The 14851-nt window shown below is 49.2% G+C and overlaps 1 protein-coding gene across 2 annotated transcripts in view; it reads right to left on the bottom strand.

Annotated features, from left to right (window-relative positions):
- Positions 1-988: 988 nt before the first annotated feature.
- ppp1r16b (protein phosphatase 1, regulatory subunit 16B) overlaps positions 989-14851 on the bottom strand; it is a 58944-nt gene continuing 45081 nt past the window's right edge. Inside the window, exons 4-11 of one of the 2 annotated variants that reach the window (XM_076268136.1) lie at positions 9301-9446; positions 8990-9093; positions 6191-6315; positions 3903-4088; positions 3079-3154; positions 2762-2891; positions 1834-1957; positions 989-1672 (exon numbers count right to left, since the gene is read on the bottom strand). In XM_076268136.1, the coding sequence (XP_076124251.1) occupies positions 1193-1672; positions 1834-1957; positions 2762-2891; positions 3079-3154; positions 3903-4088; positions 6191-6315; positions 8990-9093; positions 9301-9446 (1371 nt within the window). In that variant the 3' untranslated portion in view covers positions 989-1192. The remainder of the gene's footprint in view (positions 1673-1833; positions 1958-2761; positions 2892-3078; positions 3155-3902; positions 4089-6190; positions 6316-8989; positions 9094-9300; positions 9447-14851) is intronic. The other variant, XM_076268137.1, reaches the window with a different exon arrangement.

The raw sequence follows: 14851 nt of genomic DNA, 5'->3' as shown, positions 1-14851 counted from the left end.
TACACAACATTTAAATATAAATAACATCATCTGACTGTACAAAAAATGCTTCGTAAGACATCTCCTGCATAAATTAAAATGTGGCAACAGCAGAATTAATATCAGTCATGTCAAATGGGCTTTGTTGCTTGGTCTACCAATGCATGGTTCAACATGCCATCAGTTTTAAACCACTTCACTGGCTTTGAAATGACACGTAGGAGAAAACAAGAAAACACTGATGTTGACAAACACTGGCTAGTTTGTGTGTATACTTGTGTTCTTTGACAGGCGCACACGTGGCAGAAACAGTGGTTGTATGGTTACTATGGTTACGTCCCTTTAGTTCCTGGGCAGACAGAAGCACTTGTGAGGGCAATATCTGCAGCCAGGGTCTCCTGGTCTGACTGTGTCCAAACTGATGTTGTTCCACAAAGCAGGATAAGTAGAAGATACCTACACTGAGTAAGACCCATCTGACAGTGATCTCAACCCCATTGACCACTGTCCTGCCCACTGTTCAGAAGTCCTGCTTTGTGGAATAACATCCCTCATACAACTTGTCTTGCGATATGTAGAATATGCTACTGGATAAACAACCATATGTAATATGGTTTCAAAGTTGGCAAACACAATAACGATATGCATGGGGATGGACCACAAAAGGACAAGACCTTCCCTTCTGGTAGGATGTGCAAAAGTCTCCTTCACGTGACCTGACTCGCTCCGGGGAAAGGGCTGTGTGAGGCTCCACGTGTGGCCGGCCTTGCGTCCTCGTGAGGCCAGTGAGCATCAGAGTGTCTCACTTCACTTCACTTCAGTTCAGGATCTCCTCTTCCCCAACCCTTTCTTCATTTCACTCTCTTTCTTTCATTCCCTCCTTCCTTCCTACATTCTGGTCTTCTCCATGCTCCGGAAGGCTTGTCCATGTTCCTACTGGGGGGGGGGGGGGGCCTCCAACACTGAGAACCCACAGGATGGTGGAACTAGAGGACGGGGGGGGGGGGGGGGGCCTCCAACACTGAGAACCCACAGGATGGTGGAACTAGAGGACAGGGGGGGGGGGGCATGGCTTTCCTCCTCTCTGGCGTCTGTCTGTCTGACCGACCCTCTGCACAGTGCACTGCTGCTGCTGCTTCACTCCGTTCTTTTCCACTTGTAGTGTGACCCACACACACACACACGCAAACACACTCACAAGGCCTCCCACACCTTACGAGATGCAGCAGCAGCTGTTGCCTTTGATCTGCTCCTCCTCGACGGGCTGCTTGAACTTGAGGAGCGGCGGGTCACCACTGGCCGGCGTGAAGTAGACGGCGCTGCCGTTGGACGACACCAGGGGCATGCGGGAGTCCTTGGGGCTGCCGCCACCACCGCCGCCGCAGAGCGAGCTGTCCAGCGAGCCGGCCGAGCCGTTGCCAAGATGGCCGTTGAGCAGCGGGTGGTTGAGGAGCTTGGCGGCCGCCCGCTGCTTCTTGAGCTCGGACAGCGTCTGGGCGCGCTCCCGTGAGGGCCAGGGCTCCTCGGCGGGCGAGGACGAGGACGACACTGACGCGGCTGCGGGCCGGGGGGGGTCCGGGCCGGTCGGAGGCTCGCCGTTGGACGGAGGGTGGGCTGGCGTGGAGGTGGTGGTGGAGATGCAGCCGTTCTGCTTGACCTCGTCCTGCACGACCCTCTGAGGTCTGCACTTGGCCTGGGGAGAAGAAAACAGATTCAGCAAGACTCCTGGTGCACCATGGGAAGAGTCCTTGAAAGTTTCTCTCATATTGTGCACAGAGGAATTTCATGATTTGCTTTCACACTGAATATTGCATCCCCACACATATACATATAATGGTACAGTCCAGCACTCACTGAGCGGCTGTGCTCCTGATCGGACTCCTCCTCGCGGCCTCCTCTCCACACAATGGCCTCCGTCTCGTACTCCTTGCGGCACAGGTTATGCCTGTCGGACAGACTGGCCCTCCTCACCACTTTCCTGCTCACACACACACAGAAATATACAGGATGAGATTTGTCCAGAGCTGCTCATTGGTTCCCTCTCAACCAACAGAGACACTTACTACATCTATGGAGAGGCTTGGCAAATTATTAGATAGATAGATAGATAGATAGATAGAAGATAAGAAAAACTAACAAAACTAAATACTAAATATACTATATAAATTACATTTAAAAAAAAAATCCACAGTGTACCTACATATACATACATTGTGCATTGTTTCACAAAGATAAAAATGAGACAGTATGGGACTTGTGCACTAATATAACTAGGGATTAAGTGACTGCAGTATTGCAGCTCTATGGAGTATCGGCTTTCCCCATTTACTCCCAGCACTGACCTACAGCTGCAGTTCAAGTTTTTCACCACAGGAGGGCAGCGCTTATTCACCAGAGAAACTTATGACTTGGCAGTTACACTGCAAGTCATCACATAAAAAATGTCTTCCAGCAGTAAATGCGAGGCTCACACGAACAAGAATTAAATTATAGACTTAAAAAGGTCATAAGTGCTAAATGAAGAATGGACTGGATTCAAGCCATCAAAGGTCATAAAAGGGCTAAGTTTGAAACTGACCCATCCTGCCAAAAAGGTTATCCTGAATAATCATGTTGGCAGAAAAAAAAGCCACAGTTTTGGTTGAAACAGGAATGTTCTGAATGTATTACATGGTTATGGAAGCAGCACTGTAGTCGCTCAGCTTTACCACTAGGGGCCACATTATGTTATCCGAGCCTGGTATGCCATTATGAGACCCGACCAGCAGATGGCAGTACATACCCACGGCTGCCTGCACTAGACGTCCGCCTGCACAGGGAGGTCTTGTGCTTCAGCTGGGACTTCATAATGATGTCGTGCTTGTGCTTCAGATCCAGCAGAACAGCCCTGAACTCCTCGTCCTCACACAAGTCTACGGTCAGACAGAAAGGGTGTGTGTGTGTGTGTGTGTGTGAGTGTGTGTGTGAGAGTGTGTGTGTGTGTGAGTGAGAGAGAGAGATAAAATAAACCAAAACAATGAATGCACTTATACTTCCCCATGACATTCACAAGAATAACAATATCCAGTGGAATAGAGTGACTCAGAGATAGTAATTTACCTATGGGCGTTTCATCTAGGTAGGTCCTGGCATTGAGGCTGGCACCATGAGACACGAGCAGCTCTGCCACCTGCATCTGCAGATGAAAAGGAGAGGCCGTGTTGAAGGGCAGCTCAAGTCTGCATGACCAGCACTGCACGCGGGCCAAGGCTGATCAATGCCGCCTGTGTGCCTCCTCCTAATCATCCCCACTCAGTAACTACTCAGCCTGATGAAGGCAGTACGCAGTGCAACGCATGCATTTTGGTTTGTGTGTGTGTGTGTGTGTGTGTGTGTGTGTGTGTGTGTGTGTGTGTGTGTGTGTGTGTGTGTGTGTGTGTGTGTGTGTGTGTGTGTGTGTGTGTGTGTGTGTGTGTGTGTGTGTGTGTGTGTGTGTGTGTGTGTGTGTGTGTGTGTGTGTGTGTGTGTGTGTGTGTGTGTGTGTGTGTGTGTGTGTGTGTGTGTGTGTGTGTGTGTGTGTGTGTGTGTGTGTGTGTGTGTGAGGAAAAAATATGTAGAGAGAGAAAGTGCTGAGAGAGCGGATTATGTTCTTGTGTGTTAAAAAAGTAGAGCCACTGGACTTGAGTGCAGATCTGAATGAACATGTTGTGTTGTGAGAGAACAGGAGAGTGAATCTCAGTTCTACTGCATCAGCAATGTGTTCTTGTCTTGTTTCTAAACAGACAGTTCCAGTCCTTGATTAGGATTGGCTTGATGCTGTTGTTAAACTTGTAAAACTCCAGTCCGTAGGTTCCAGTGATTTTAGAACAACTAATGGGGGTTAGCGCGACGCTGTTCTAATATTGCTTAAATCTAGCACGTGTTATAATATGCTACATACGTACCCATGCCATGTTCAGTGGTATTGTTAGTCCGTCCACATGGTGTGTGTCTGGTCTTCTTACCTGGCCCCAGCAGGCCGCGGCGTGAAGCGGCTGCCAACCGTCAGAGTCCCGCTGGTCAGTCCGCGCGCTGCCCTCCAGAAGCAGCTCTGCGGCCTGGACGTAGCCATTGGCCGCCGCGATGTGGAGCTGGGGAACGAGCGGAGGGCACAGATGAGGTGGACGTGCTGACCCACACACAGGGTTCCAACAGTCTGGACACGGGACACGGCTGCCCAGAGCCAATCCAGAGACCCACAGGCCTTGGCCACTCTAGTGCTTGTGTTGCGTACCTGGACATGTTCACTCAGGACACCACCCCCCCACCAACAGGACCAGCACAATGCCACAAATCAGTGGAAATAATAATTCACGACTACAGTAGTACAAATAATAATTTTCCTCACAATTTGGACCTAAAAATGTCTACTGGCACCCACATTAGTCATTTTCTGCAAACATGGTTTGGTGTCCGGCCCAGGTCATTCATAACATGGCGTGGCCACTAAGTCACGCTGTGCTGCCGTAGATAATCACCAGTCACGGCAGGGACCATCACCACTCCGTCAAGCTGGGATCATCCACTCAGCCCCCCCCCCCCCTTCCCTCCATCTACCTGCCCAGGGGTCAACGCTGGGGTTAGAGCGAGGTCGTCACCTAAAGCCCTCCGTGTCCTGGGCCAAGTCACACAGCCTGTTTAAGATTAGGAGGAAACTTTCACAAGAAGCGTTCTTGCACTGGTGGCATTGTACTTCACACCATTAATGGGTTTAGGCCCAGGCTTCTCAGCGTGGGGTCAACTGCCGATTAAAGGAACCCGCAAAGGCCTCTTTGTTTTAATGGTGCAGGCCAGCTCCACTCTAAATACTGATGGGCAGCAAATTAGATAATACTAATCTCTGGGTTGAAGAACAGAGTGGGAAAGTGTTAGCGTTAAGTGTAAAGTGAATAAGTGAGGAACAAAATCGACCATTAGTGCACACATTTCATAATGGTCCTCACTTTGGTTTGGCCGAAATGCCTAACCGTGATCCAGAGATGCATGCATGCTCTGCTCCCATGGTGTCTCATACACACGATATACAGAGTAGATCCATGACTCCACGGTGAAAATGAAGTCATCCTTATATTCGCCTTGTAGAATTTCAAAGCTGCTGGAGACTTGAAGGGGGTGGGTAGCCTTCTGTTCATGATGGACATACAGTACTTCTTTGAATGCTACCGAGCACGCTGAACTTACATCTCCTACAACCGATACCCTGGAAATGCCAAGCATAGACCAAACAAATGCAGGCCCATGCTGGTCCCATTAGCTGATAAGGCTACATGAACAGGATGACAAGTTTTCACAGGATGACATCGCTGACTATATCACCAAGACACCAGTTAGCATGCTGACAAGCTTTTATCACACATTTTAGGTAGGTTGCTAGGGTTACACATTTTAGGTAGGTTGCTAGGGTTTCTAGGTAGGTTGTTAGGGTTCAACCAAAAACTCCTTAGTGCTGGTTTAAATGTAAAATAGGTAAGTAAGCATGTGTACATTACATGGGCATATTGAATCTGGAAAATAGTATGAAACTGAAGTACAATTAAACTAACAACATTTTAACATATCTTCAGTATTTGCAATGTAATATAACACTGCTCTGAAGAACTCCCAGTCATAAAAATTATTTAATATGCATGTTTAATTATTTCGAAGAGGAACATTACATATTTTTTAAATCTTAAAGCTTAAGATGCCTTGGAGCTTTGTTTTAAAAGCCTGTGGTACAGGCCACTGGGTCAGGTATTTCAGTGGAATAGATTCTACATCTTCACCAAAGGTCAACAAGCGGCCTCCTTCTGCCATGTTGTACATCTGTGAGTGGAGTGGAGATTTGCCCACAACAAGCTGTCTAGGTGGAGAGCATGAAGTGAACATTTCTAATGACTTCATCTCTGCTCAGTCTTCAGTTCAAAGCTTAATGCGGTTATTTTGGGGGCAGGGCATTACAATGCGTGTTTCCTGGCTCTAATCCAATGTGTTTTCAATGTTTGTGTTTTCCACTGCAGCAAATCCTCATTAGAGGAGCATTTTAATGTAGCTCAAGTCCCGCAGAGCAGGAAATTGTGCTATCAAATGTGTTTAATCACATTGGGAGAGCTGCTGAGCCAACCAGGGCCTGGGCCATACCAGCTGATATTAATAAATATGATGGTGTGTGTGTGTGTGTGTGTGTGTGTACGACTGTCCCTTTTCTGCCTACCAGTGTTGCTCCCTGGGAGTCGTGCTGGTTCACATCCTCGCCATCTCGCAGAAGACTCTGGATGTCTCCCAGCATCCTCCTCTCCACAGACGCCCGTGTCTCATTGATCATCTCCTGGGTGATGCCTGTCAAACGGACGCAAATCAAACAGTACAGCTGTCAGTCAACATCACAGGGCTCACCTGCCGCCGTGCCCAAAGATGGTGCCCCCTCATGAGCCCACAGGGCATGTCAGGGGAGGCCAGAAATACCAAGCCAAGCAGTCTGGCACAACCAGAAGTAAGCAGAGCAATTGAAAAATGAACTTATGACTTATCTTGAAAAATCAAGAGTATAGCTCAAATATACACAACCTGTGCCAAGCAGGATAATGTGAGGGTGACATTTACTAACATTACAGAAAGAAAATCCCACAGCAGATTATAATGGTGCATGTTTTATTCCAAATGGAACAAACGTGAATAGGTTAAAAAAAAAAATTAACAGCATACAGCGTAAAATTAGAAGCATGACTGAGTGATCACTTTCTCGCTGTGGCCAGACAGGCCTCTAGACAGTGGACACTCCTGCCGTGCCGCCTTAAGCTCAGTGATCCTCTTCCTCCCCCACGCGCCTCGCAGCCAAATTTGGGGTCAGTTAGTTAAGTCCACCGGGCCGCTGACCAAGCCAGCTCACCCGTGCCCCGCTCACTTCCTGCAGCCCAGACTTGGATTTCCTGCTCTAAATTCTAAATTGCACTGCCTGGATGATTGAGTGTGTGTATGTGTGCATGTGTGTGTGTGTGTGTGTGTGTGTCTATGGGCCCTATCATGACATTCTAAAGTGCATCGTCACTCGTCAAAAGTCTATTCAAATTTAGTAGGATGTCCAGTTCACATTGGGAGGGGTTTCTTTCTCAAAAGTGGAGCGCATGGCGTAACAAGGTGTTCCTAGGTCTTTTAATCAGTCATATTGGTGTGTTTGGGGCGTAACATCATTTTAAACCAATGAGAATGACATCTGTCATTCCCTTTAACGGCGCAACGCGCGATATGTCAAATAAATGCATCGGTATTTTGGCATTCAACGGCGGATTTGAAGGAGGCTGCTTGCGAGACCGTATGGAATAGTCATTCTTAAACCATGCTTTACTAAAACCTAGCATAGCCCTCACGCATATGCACTCGTCTATTTGAACTCATTGGCAAAGTGAAACTAACTTCACCAAGGAGTCAGTCAACGACAAGACAGTTATATGCAGTTACTTTCACTATTGACTGACAATGGGTTACCATCGAAAACATAGGCTGGAAAAAGCAACACTTACCCTAATGTTGCTCAAATGACTGAATAAAACAACATTTATCCTGCAGAGGAGTTGCTTATATCTCGTGACAGTGCGTCTTCAGCTGTGCTCCATACGTGTCTCTCGCCTCTCCCCTAATCACTTTTAACCGTCATTACCAATTTGCAAATGATGGTGAATAACTACTCATCATGAGATGTACAGTATTTCGTAATATCTTTATTCTAATTATGTTTACCATTGTAATCGTGCAATTTGTAATGCTTTGCATGGACGTGCGCTGGTGTGCGTTCATGAATGATAGAAGGATGGTGCGTGCACCTGCCAATATGACTGTTGACATGCGCTCTTAAAATAGCATATGAACAACTCGCCATTAACTTCTGACCAGGTTTAGGTGGTGTATGATAGCGATTTTTAGACGATGCGCGAGTCCCCTCCCTAGGTTGTTAATTGCCACACCCCTGGGCGCAATGCTTAAAAAATAAACGTGGAAAATACCGAATTCAACTTTCCGCTGGTGAATAACGAGTATTACGCCATGCACTGGTGACCCAAAATACAGCCCTATATCTCTACCTGCTGATCCGTGTGTGTACACACACGTGAATTTATTAGCAAGCACGCCTGAGCATGAATATCCAATCCCACACTCCCCCACCTGTGACTTCAGCTCCTGAAGACATTTCAAAGCGAGAGGCGTGAAGCCGCCCTGGATGTGCTAATTATCTTAATCTCGCGGCTCCACTCACCTGCTTACTCATCTCTGAGCCCCTAACACTCCATCATTCCCACCTTCCTTCATCCCTCTCTCCTCTCCTCTCTCTGGGGCCCCTAAGCCCAGTTAGCCTCCCTAGATCCCCTCTCCTCTCCTCTCCTCCTCTTCTCTCCTCCTCTCCCCTCCTCTCCTCTCCTCCTCTCCTCCCTCTCCTCCCCTCCTCTTCTCCTCTCCTCTCCTCCCCTCCTCTCCCCTCCTCCCCTCCTCCCCTCTCCTCCTCTCCTCCCTCTCCTCTCCTCCCCTCCTCTCCTATCCTCCTCTCCTCCCCTTCTCTCCTCTCCTCCCTCTCCTCTCCTCCCTCTCCTCTCCTCCCCTCCTCTCCTCTCCTCCTCTCCTCTCCTCCCTCTCCTCCTCTCCTCTCCTCTCCTCCTCTCCTCCCCTCCTCTCCTCCCCTCCTCCCCTCCTCTCCTCCTCTCCTCCCTCTCCTCCCCTCCTCTCCTCCCTCTCCTCCTCTCCTCCTCTCCTCTCCTCTCCTCCTCTCCTCCTCTCCTCTCCTCACACACACTGGGATAGTGCTTTCATTGGCTGTGTGCAGGTATCCCGCTAGCGGCGACAGACACAGTCACAGCAGAGATAGCGCTTCTGCTCTTTTCAAAGGCTCTTGCCATCAATCAAAAGAGCACAGGCATTGGGAGTGAGGCTGTGTGTGTGTGTGTGTGTGTGTGTGTGGGGGGGGGGGTAGCTGCTGTTGCTATGGAGACAATGAGGTGCTAAACTGAGGGAGCGGGCATCTCACCTCGGTTGGCCATGGCGGTCTCGATGATGTCTAGGGTAGGGTCGTCCTCGCACAGGTCGTAGGGCATGTTGCCGTCGGAGTTGACGGCTAGCAGGTCCGCTCCGCTGCAAGCAAAGGAAGTGGGCAAGGCCTTAGCAAGACAGCGGAGATTAGCCACTGACTTGGACTACAAGAAAATGCAAAATGCGTGCAAAATGCACACAGACACACACACACACACACACAAGTGCTTACTGTTGGATGTGGATCTTGACCAGGCCGGCGTGGCCACACACACACACACACACACACACACACAGATAAGTGCTTACTGTTGGATGAGGATCTTGACCAGGCCGGCGTGACCACAGGTGGCGGCAGCGTGTAGCGGCGTCCACAGCTCATTATCCTGGGCGTTCACGTTCGCCCCACGGTCCAGCAAGATCTTCACCATCTCCTCATAGTTATCTATGCAGCACTGAGACAGACAGACAGACAGAGCACATTCATACGGATGCCAATAACGTTTTAGCTTCAGTACACTCAACAAGTAAACAACAACACCAGCGTCCTACCACTGAAAAACAACATCCTTCAATATCCGCATCCCAGCACACCTGCTTGGATATGTTTTAGCGTTGACCCAGCACACCTGCTTGTTGTTGTTGTTTTAGCGTTGACCCGAATCGGACTCCGACAGCTGAGCACTTCAGTGGCCATTAAAACTTCACACCGGCTATCGGCACAGCAGCGCTGCGGCAGCATGGACAGAAGCACACACACACACACATACACACGCACACACATACACACACACACACACACAGCAGGGCTGCGGCAGCATGGACACAGAGAGGCACAGGAGCACTGACCACTGTCCGTCACAACTAATGCCACAGACCTTTATACTGACAGAAAGAGGAAATGAAGGGGAGTGGGCTTACACACACACACACACACACACTATAAAAATATATTCGACAAACCCACCCAGGCATGCTTGCAATGCACACACACACAAAAACCAGCCAAACACGAAAAAATGGAAACACATACATACACACACACAACCTATATACTCTACATCAACACAGATGGGTATTTTGTAAACCCACCCAGACATGTACACGCACGCACGCGCACACACACACACGCACACATACACACAAACCAAACAATTGCTAAAAAATGGAAAAACTAAATCGCATTTTCCAGGCAGCAGGGCGTGAGTAGAGGGTGGAGAGATTTTCCCAGCATGCCCCCCCCCCCTCCACACACACACACACACACACACTCCACCCTTCTCCTCTAATCTGGGAGCTGATCAGGTCTTTTTGGAGCCACGTAATCACAGCGTGCCCATGGGGTCAAGAGCGGCCTGGGCGTAAACGACAGCTGGGTCTGGCACGAGCGCAGCACAGGGCAGCACAGGGCAGAGAGGGCAGCACAGGGCAGAGGGGGCAGCACAGGGCAGAGGGGGCAGCACAGGGCAGGGGGCAGCACAGGGCAGGGGGGGCAGCACAGGGCAGAGGGGCACGAGCGCAGCACAGGGCAGAGGGGGCAGCACAGGGCAGGGGGCAGCACAGGGCAGGGGGGGCAGCACAGGGCAGGGGGCAGCACAGGGCACAGGGCAGCACAGGGCAGAGGGGGCAGCACAGGGCAGGGGGCAGCACAGGGCAGAGGGCAGCACAGGGCAGGGGGCAGCACAGGGCAGAGGGCAGCACAGGGCAGAGGGGCACGAGCGCAGCACAGGGCAGAGGGGGCAGCACAGGGCAGAGGGGGCAGCACAGGGCAGGGGGCAGCACAGGGCACAGGGCACAGGGCAGAGGGGGACGCTCATGTAAAAAGAAAACAAAACAATGGAGTCGCGGCCCTCTCTCAACTCCACTCAGTGTGAGTGTGTGTGTGTGTGTGTGCGTGTGTGTGTGTGTCTTTCCATTTCTTTGTGTTTGTCTGGTTTGTGTGTATGTATATGTGTGTGTGTGTGTGTGTGTGTGCACGCACGCACTCATGCCTGGGTGGGTTTGTCAAATATGTTTTTATATATAGTGTGTGTGTGTGTGTGTAAGCCTACTCACTCTGCCATGCAGCACAGGACGTGAGAGTGTGTATGTGTGTGTGTGTGTGTGTGTGTGTGTGTGTGTGTGTGTGTGTAAAGGGCTTCATGTGAGGTGGTGTGCTGATTTGGGTAACGTTAAGGGGACCGAGCGTGAACAAGCAGCCTGACTTCTTCCTGTAGTGGTCAAAGCCCTGCACGCTACTGTTCACCACTTCATCTCTTCCTCTCTGTCACCCAAGCAACGCAGCCTCACACACACACACACACACACAGTCACTTACACACACACACTTACACACACACACTTAACCACACATGTACAAAGGCACTCAACACACACAGGAACAGCACTTTAAAATACACAAGCACATGCTCGTTCTCTCTCTCTCTCACACACACACAGATACACACACACAAACAGCACATTAAAATACACAAGCTCTCTCTCTCTCTCTCTCCCTCTCTCTCTCTCTCTCTCTCTCTCTCTCACACACACTCTCTCTCACACATACAGAAGCACAGTCTGAGCATTCACTAGGTGAGTAAGGGCAATTTGAAAGTGACATAGAGAAAGCTGCATGAATCAGATGTGTGTGAGAGAGCAGGATGTGTAATCAGGTCAGAACCAGACGCATTCAGAGAAAAGGATATGTAAATGCTTCAGAAAAACAGAAAAAAAGTCAGAACTCTGTGTGGATAACAGGAACTCACAGTTCAAGAGAAAGCAGCACAGAATCACATTAAAAGCTGAGAGGGTTTTACAACAAAGGTTAATGACTGCTGAGTGCAAATGATTATTGCGGTGTCCTGGGTTTCAAACATGCCTTTAAAGCCGTGCTAGTAAACTAATCTGAGAGGTAATTACAGATGCATAATGGAAAGGCTTCGCTTGTGTGCCTGGCTGACCCATAACAGGCCTCAATTTATGACACATTTACAAAAAAATGCTCGCCCAGGTTTCATATGCCTCTGCTAGCATCTCTAAATCAAGACCCCCCCCCCCAAACACACTCTTTCCATTCGTCAGTTCCACACACACACACACCAGAACTCAAAACACCCACATCCTCTATCTGTGTTCCTCTTTATTCTCTGTAATCTCTTCTTCCTCCCCTTATTCCCTCGTTCACTTGCTGTCTCTCCTCCACACCCCCCCCCTTATTCCCTCGTTCACTTGCTGTGTCTCCTCCACCCCCCTTATTCCCTCGTTTACTTGCTGTGTCTCCTCCACACCCCCCCCCTTATTCCCTCGTTTACTTGCTGTGTCTCCTCCACCCCCCCTTATTCCCTCGTTTACTTGCTGTGTCTCCTCCACCCCCCCTTATTCCCTCGTTCACTTGCTGTGTCTCCTCCACCCCCCCTTATTCCCTCGTTCACTTGCTGTGTCTCCTCCACCCCCCCTTATTCCCTCGTTCACTTGCTGTGTCTCCTCCACCCCCCCTTATTCCCTCGTTCACTTGCTGTGTCTCCTCCACCTCCCCTTATTCCCTCGTTCACTTGCTGTGTCTCCTCCACCCCCCCTTATTCCCTCGTTTACTTGCTGTGTCTCCTCCACCCCCCATCCCCACCCCCCACCCCCATGGAGAGACAATGACATAGAGGAGGCCATAATGCTCGTCTTTCATAACCCCCCACCCTGTCGGGCCGCTGGGCAGTGCAGGCGCTTGGTGGAGCGGGCGGCCACGTCCCGCGGAGGGCAGTTAACAACGCGAGCAGTGTTTCAGCGCTACGCACGCCCGACAGCGGCTCGCAGGGGAAGGGGAAAACTGGACGCGGAGGAGGAAGGAATGGAGAGAGAGAGAGGCTAAGAGAGAGAGAGAGAGAGAGAGAGAGAGAGAGAGAGAGAGAGAGAGAGAGAGAGAGAGAGAGAGAGAGAGAGAGAGAGAGAGAGAGAGATGATGAGATGAAGGGGCTGATGGGAGAGCTCGTAAAAATAGCCAGTGAGAGAGATGATTGTTTTTCAGAAGTGAAAACAAAGTGTATTACTTCTGCTTTTATGTTCACTTTAGGGAAGTTGTCTGGACGATTGTGAACAGTGGTTTTCTACATTGTGTGTTTGCTTGCGTGTTTGCTTGCGTGTGTACATGTATATGTGTGTGTGTGTGTGTGCGTGTGTGTATGAATGTGTGTGTGTGTGTGTGTGTGTGTGCGTGTGTGTATAAATGTGTGTGTGTGTGTGTGTGTGTGTGTGTGTGTGTATGTACTGTATGAATGAGTGCGTGTGTGTATGAATGTGTGTGTGTGTGTGTATGTATGAATGAGTGTGTGTGTGTGTGTGTGTAGCTGTGTACGTGTGAGTAAAGGGGGTGGAAGTGCTGATTCACTGGAGAGATTGTGGCAGTAACCCAGAACAATCCCAGGCCAGGCCTGCGGTTCTGCCAGAGAGAATCTAGGAGCTGTGGAGCTGTGATGCCCCAGGAGGGCTGTGGAGCTGTGGAGCTGTGGAGCTGTGGCTTGGTAGGACAGGGCTCTGCTGGACTCTGCTGGACTCTGCTTAGCGGTCTCCAGGGCGTGCGGTGGACTGTGCAGTGGCTATGAAATAAACTTGGACTTTGTTTGCTCAGTGCTCTTTGCGGCTCCTACAGGAGGACGTGCATTCACACATGACTGTGTGACCTGAATTGTGTGTGTGTGTGTGTGTGTGTGTGTGTGTGTGTTTTCGTGTGTATGTACGCACACACACACACACACACACAATGCAAAAAGACTATTGCCTTATAAAAAAACAACTATGGCAAACTAATTTAACATCCCAGACTGCTCCCTGCTCCCCATAAGAACACAAGCAGTGTCCACTCTGCTGCTCTGTGCCTATGTGAGAGCGCAGGCTTTGATAACAGAGTGGTAAAAGTAGCCGGCACTGGAGCTGCATGCCGGACACATTAATAATGCTGCAGATAAACTCAGTGTGTCAGGGGCTAATTGCCCCAGCCTGAGGGGAAGAATCCCTCCGGAATACTAACCAGCACCAGCCCTGGTAATGAGCTCTGAGCAACACTCTGCCTCCATGTGCGTCAGACCAGAGTAAATATGGACTGCCACTGGGATAGCACATTCCTGAGCATACATTCAGTCATGAATAAAACATACCTAGTCTAAGTCTATGTGTGTGTACATACTTGGTTATGGAGTTCCTTGTAGAAGCAGCATTGTGTTTTTTGGTCTAAAAACAACCTAAAGTACGCAAAAACCTTGCAAACACCACCAGCACCCTAGATGGCACTAATAAAAGCTTGCTAGAAAGCCAGCTGTCATCTTTTCTTACATTTGCACAGGGTGTTCCATCCAGGACCACAGAACATAGCCTGGACGTTTAGTGCGATTGACAGGTGTCGTTATTTGTCCTTACACAGCATGACCATTATGCCATTTGCCATCAAAATGAATCTGAAGGTGATGCCTTCAAAAGTGGCTGCCTGCAAAAGCAAACCTGTTATATCATGTTGCTTTAGGCACTAAATCATATTAGGTGTCCTTATTGCAGTGCATTTAGGTAAATTATGAATAATCCTTCTGCTAATCCAGATTCCCTAATCCAGTGACAGCCTGTGTGCATTGCTTCTCAATATACATGATAACACTAAACCAAAATCAGAGGTTCAGGTCCATCTTGTACAACATATGCACTTAAATAAATAAATAAATAAATATGTACATGAATATGTGAGACTAATAGGATAAATAATGTGACTCATGGGTGTGTGGCAATGATGAAGTACACACTACTTAAACACATTCAATAGACCATACACAGGTCATATATTCATATAATAGTTAGCTAAAATATGGTGGATTGAAAATCATTCTAACCTCTTCTGTTATTA

The sequence above is a fragment of the Alosa pseudoharengus genome, unplaced genomic scaffold (genome assembly GCF_046254945.1).
Source record: "Alosa pseudoharengus isolate Yale_2024_CS ecotype anadromous, Long Island Sound unplaced genomic scaffold, YU_APseudo_1.1 YU_APseudo_1.1_scf_5, whole genome shotgun sequence".
NCBI classification, from domain to species: Eukaryota; Metazoa; Chordata; class Actinopteri; order Clupeiformes; family Clupeidae; genus Alosa; species Alosa pseudoharengus.
Note: the sequence above shows the minus strand (reverse complement) of the source record. Positions and strands in the feature narration are given on the sequence as shown.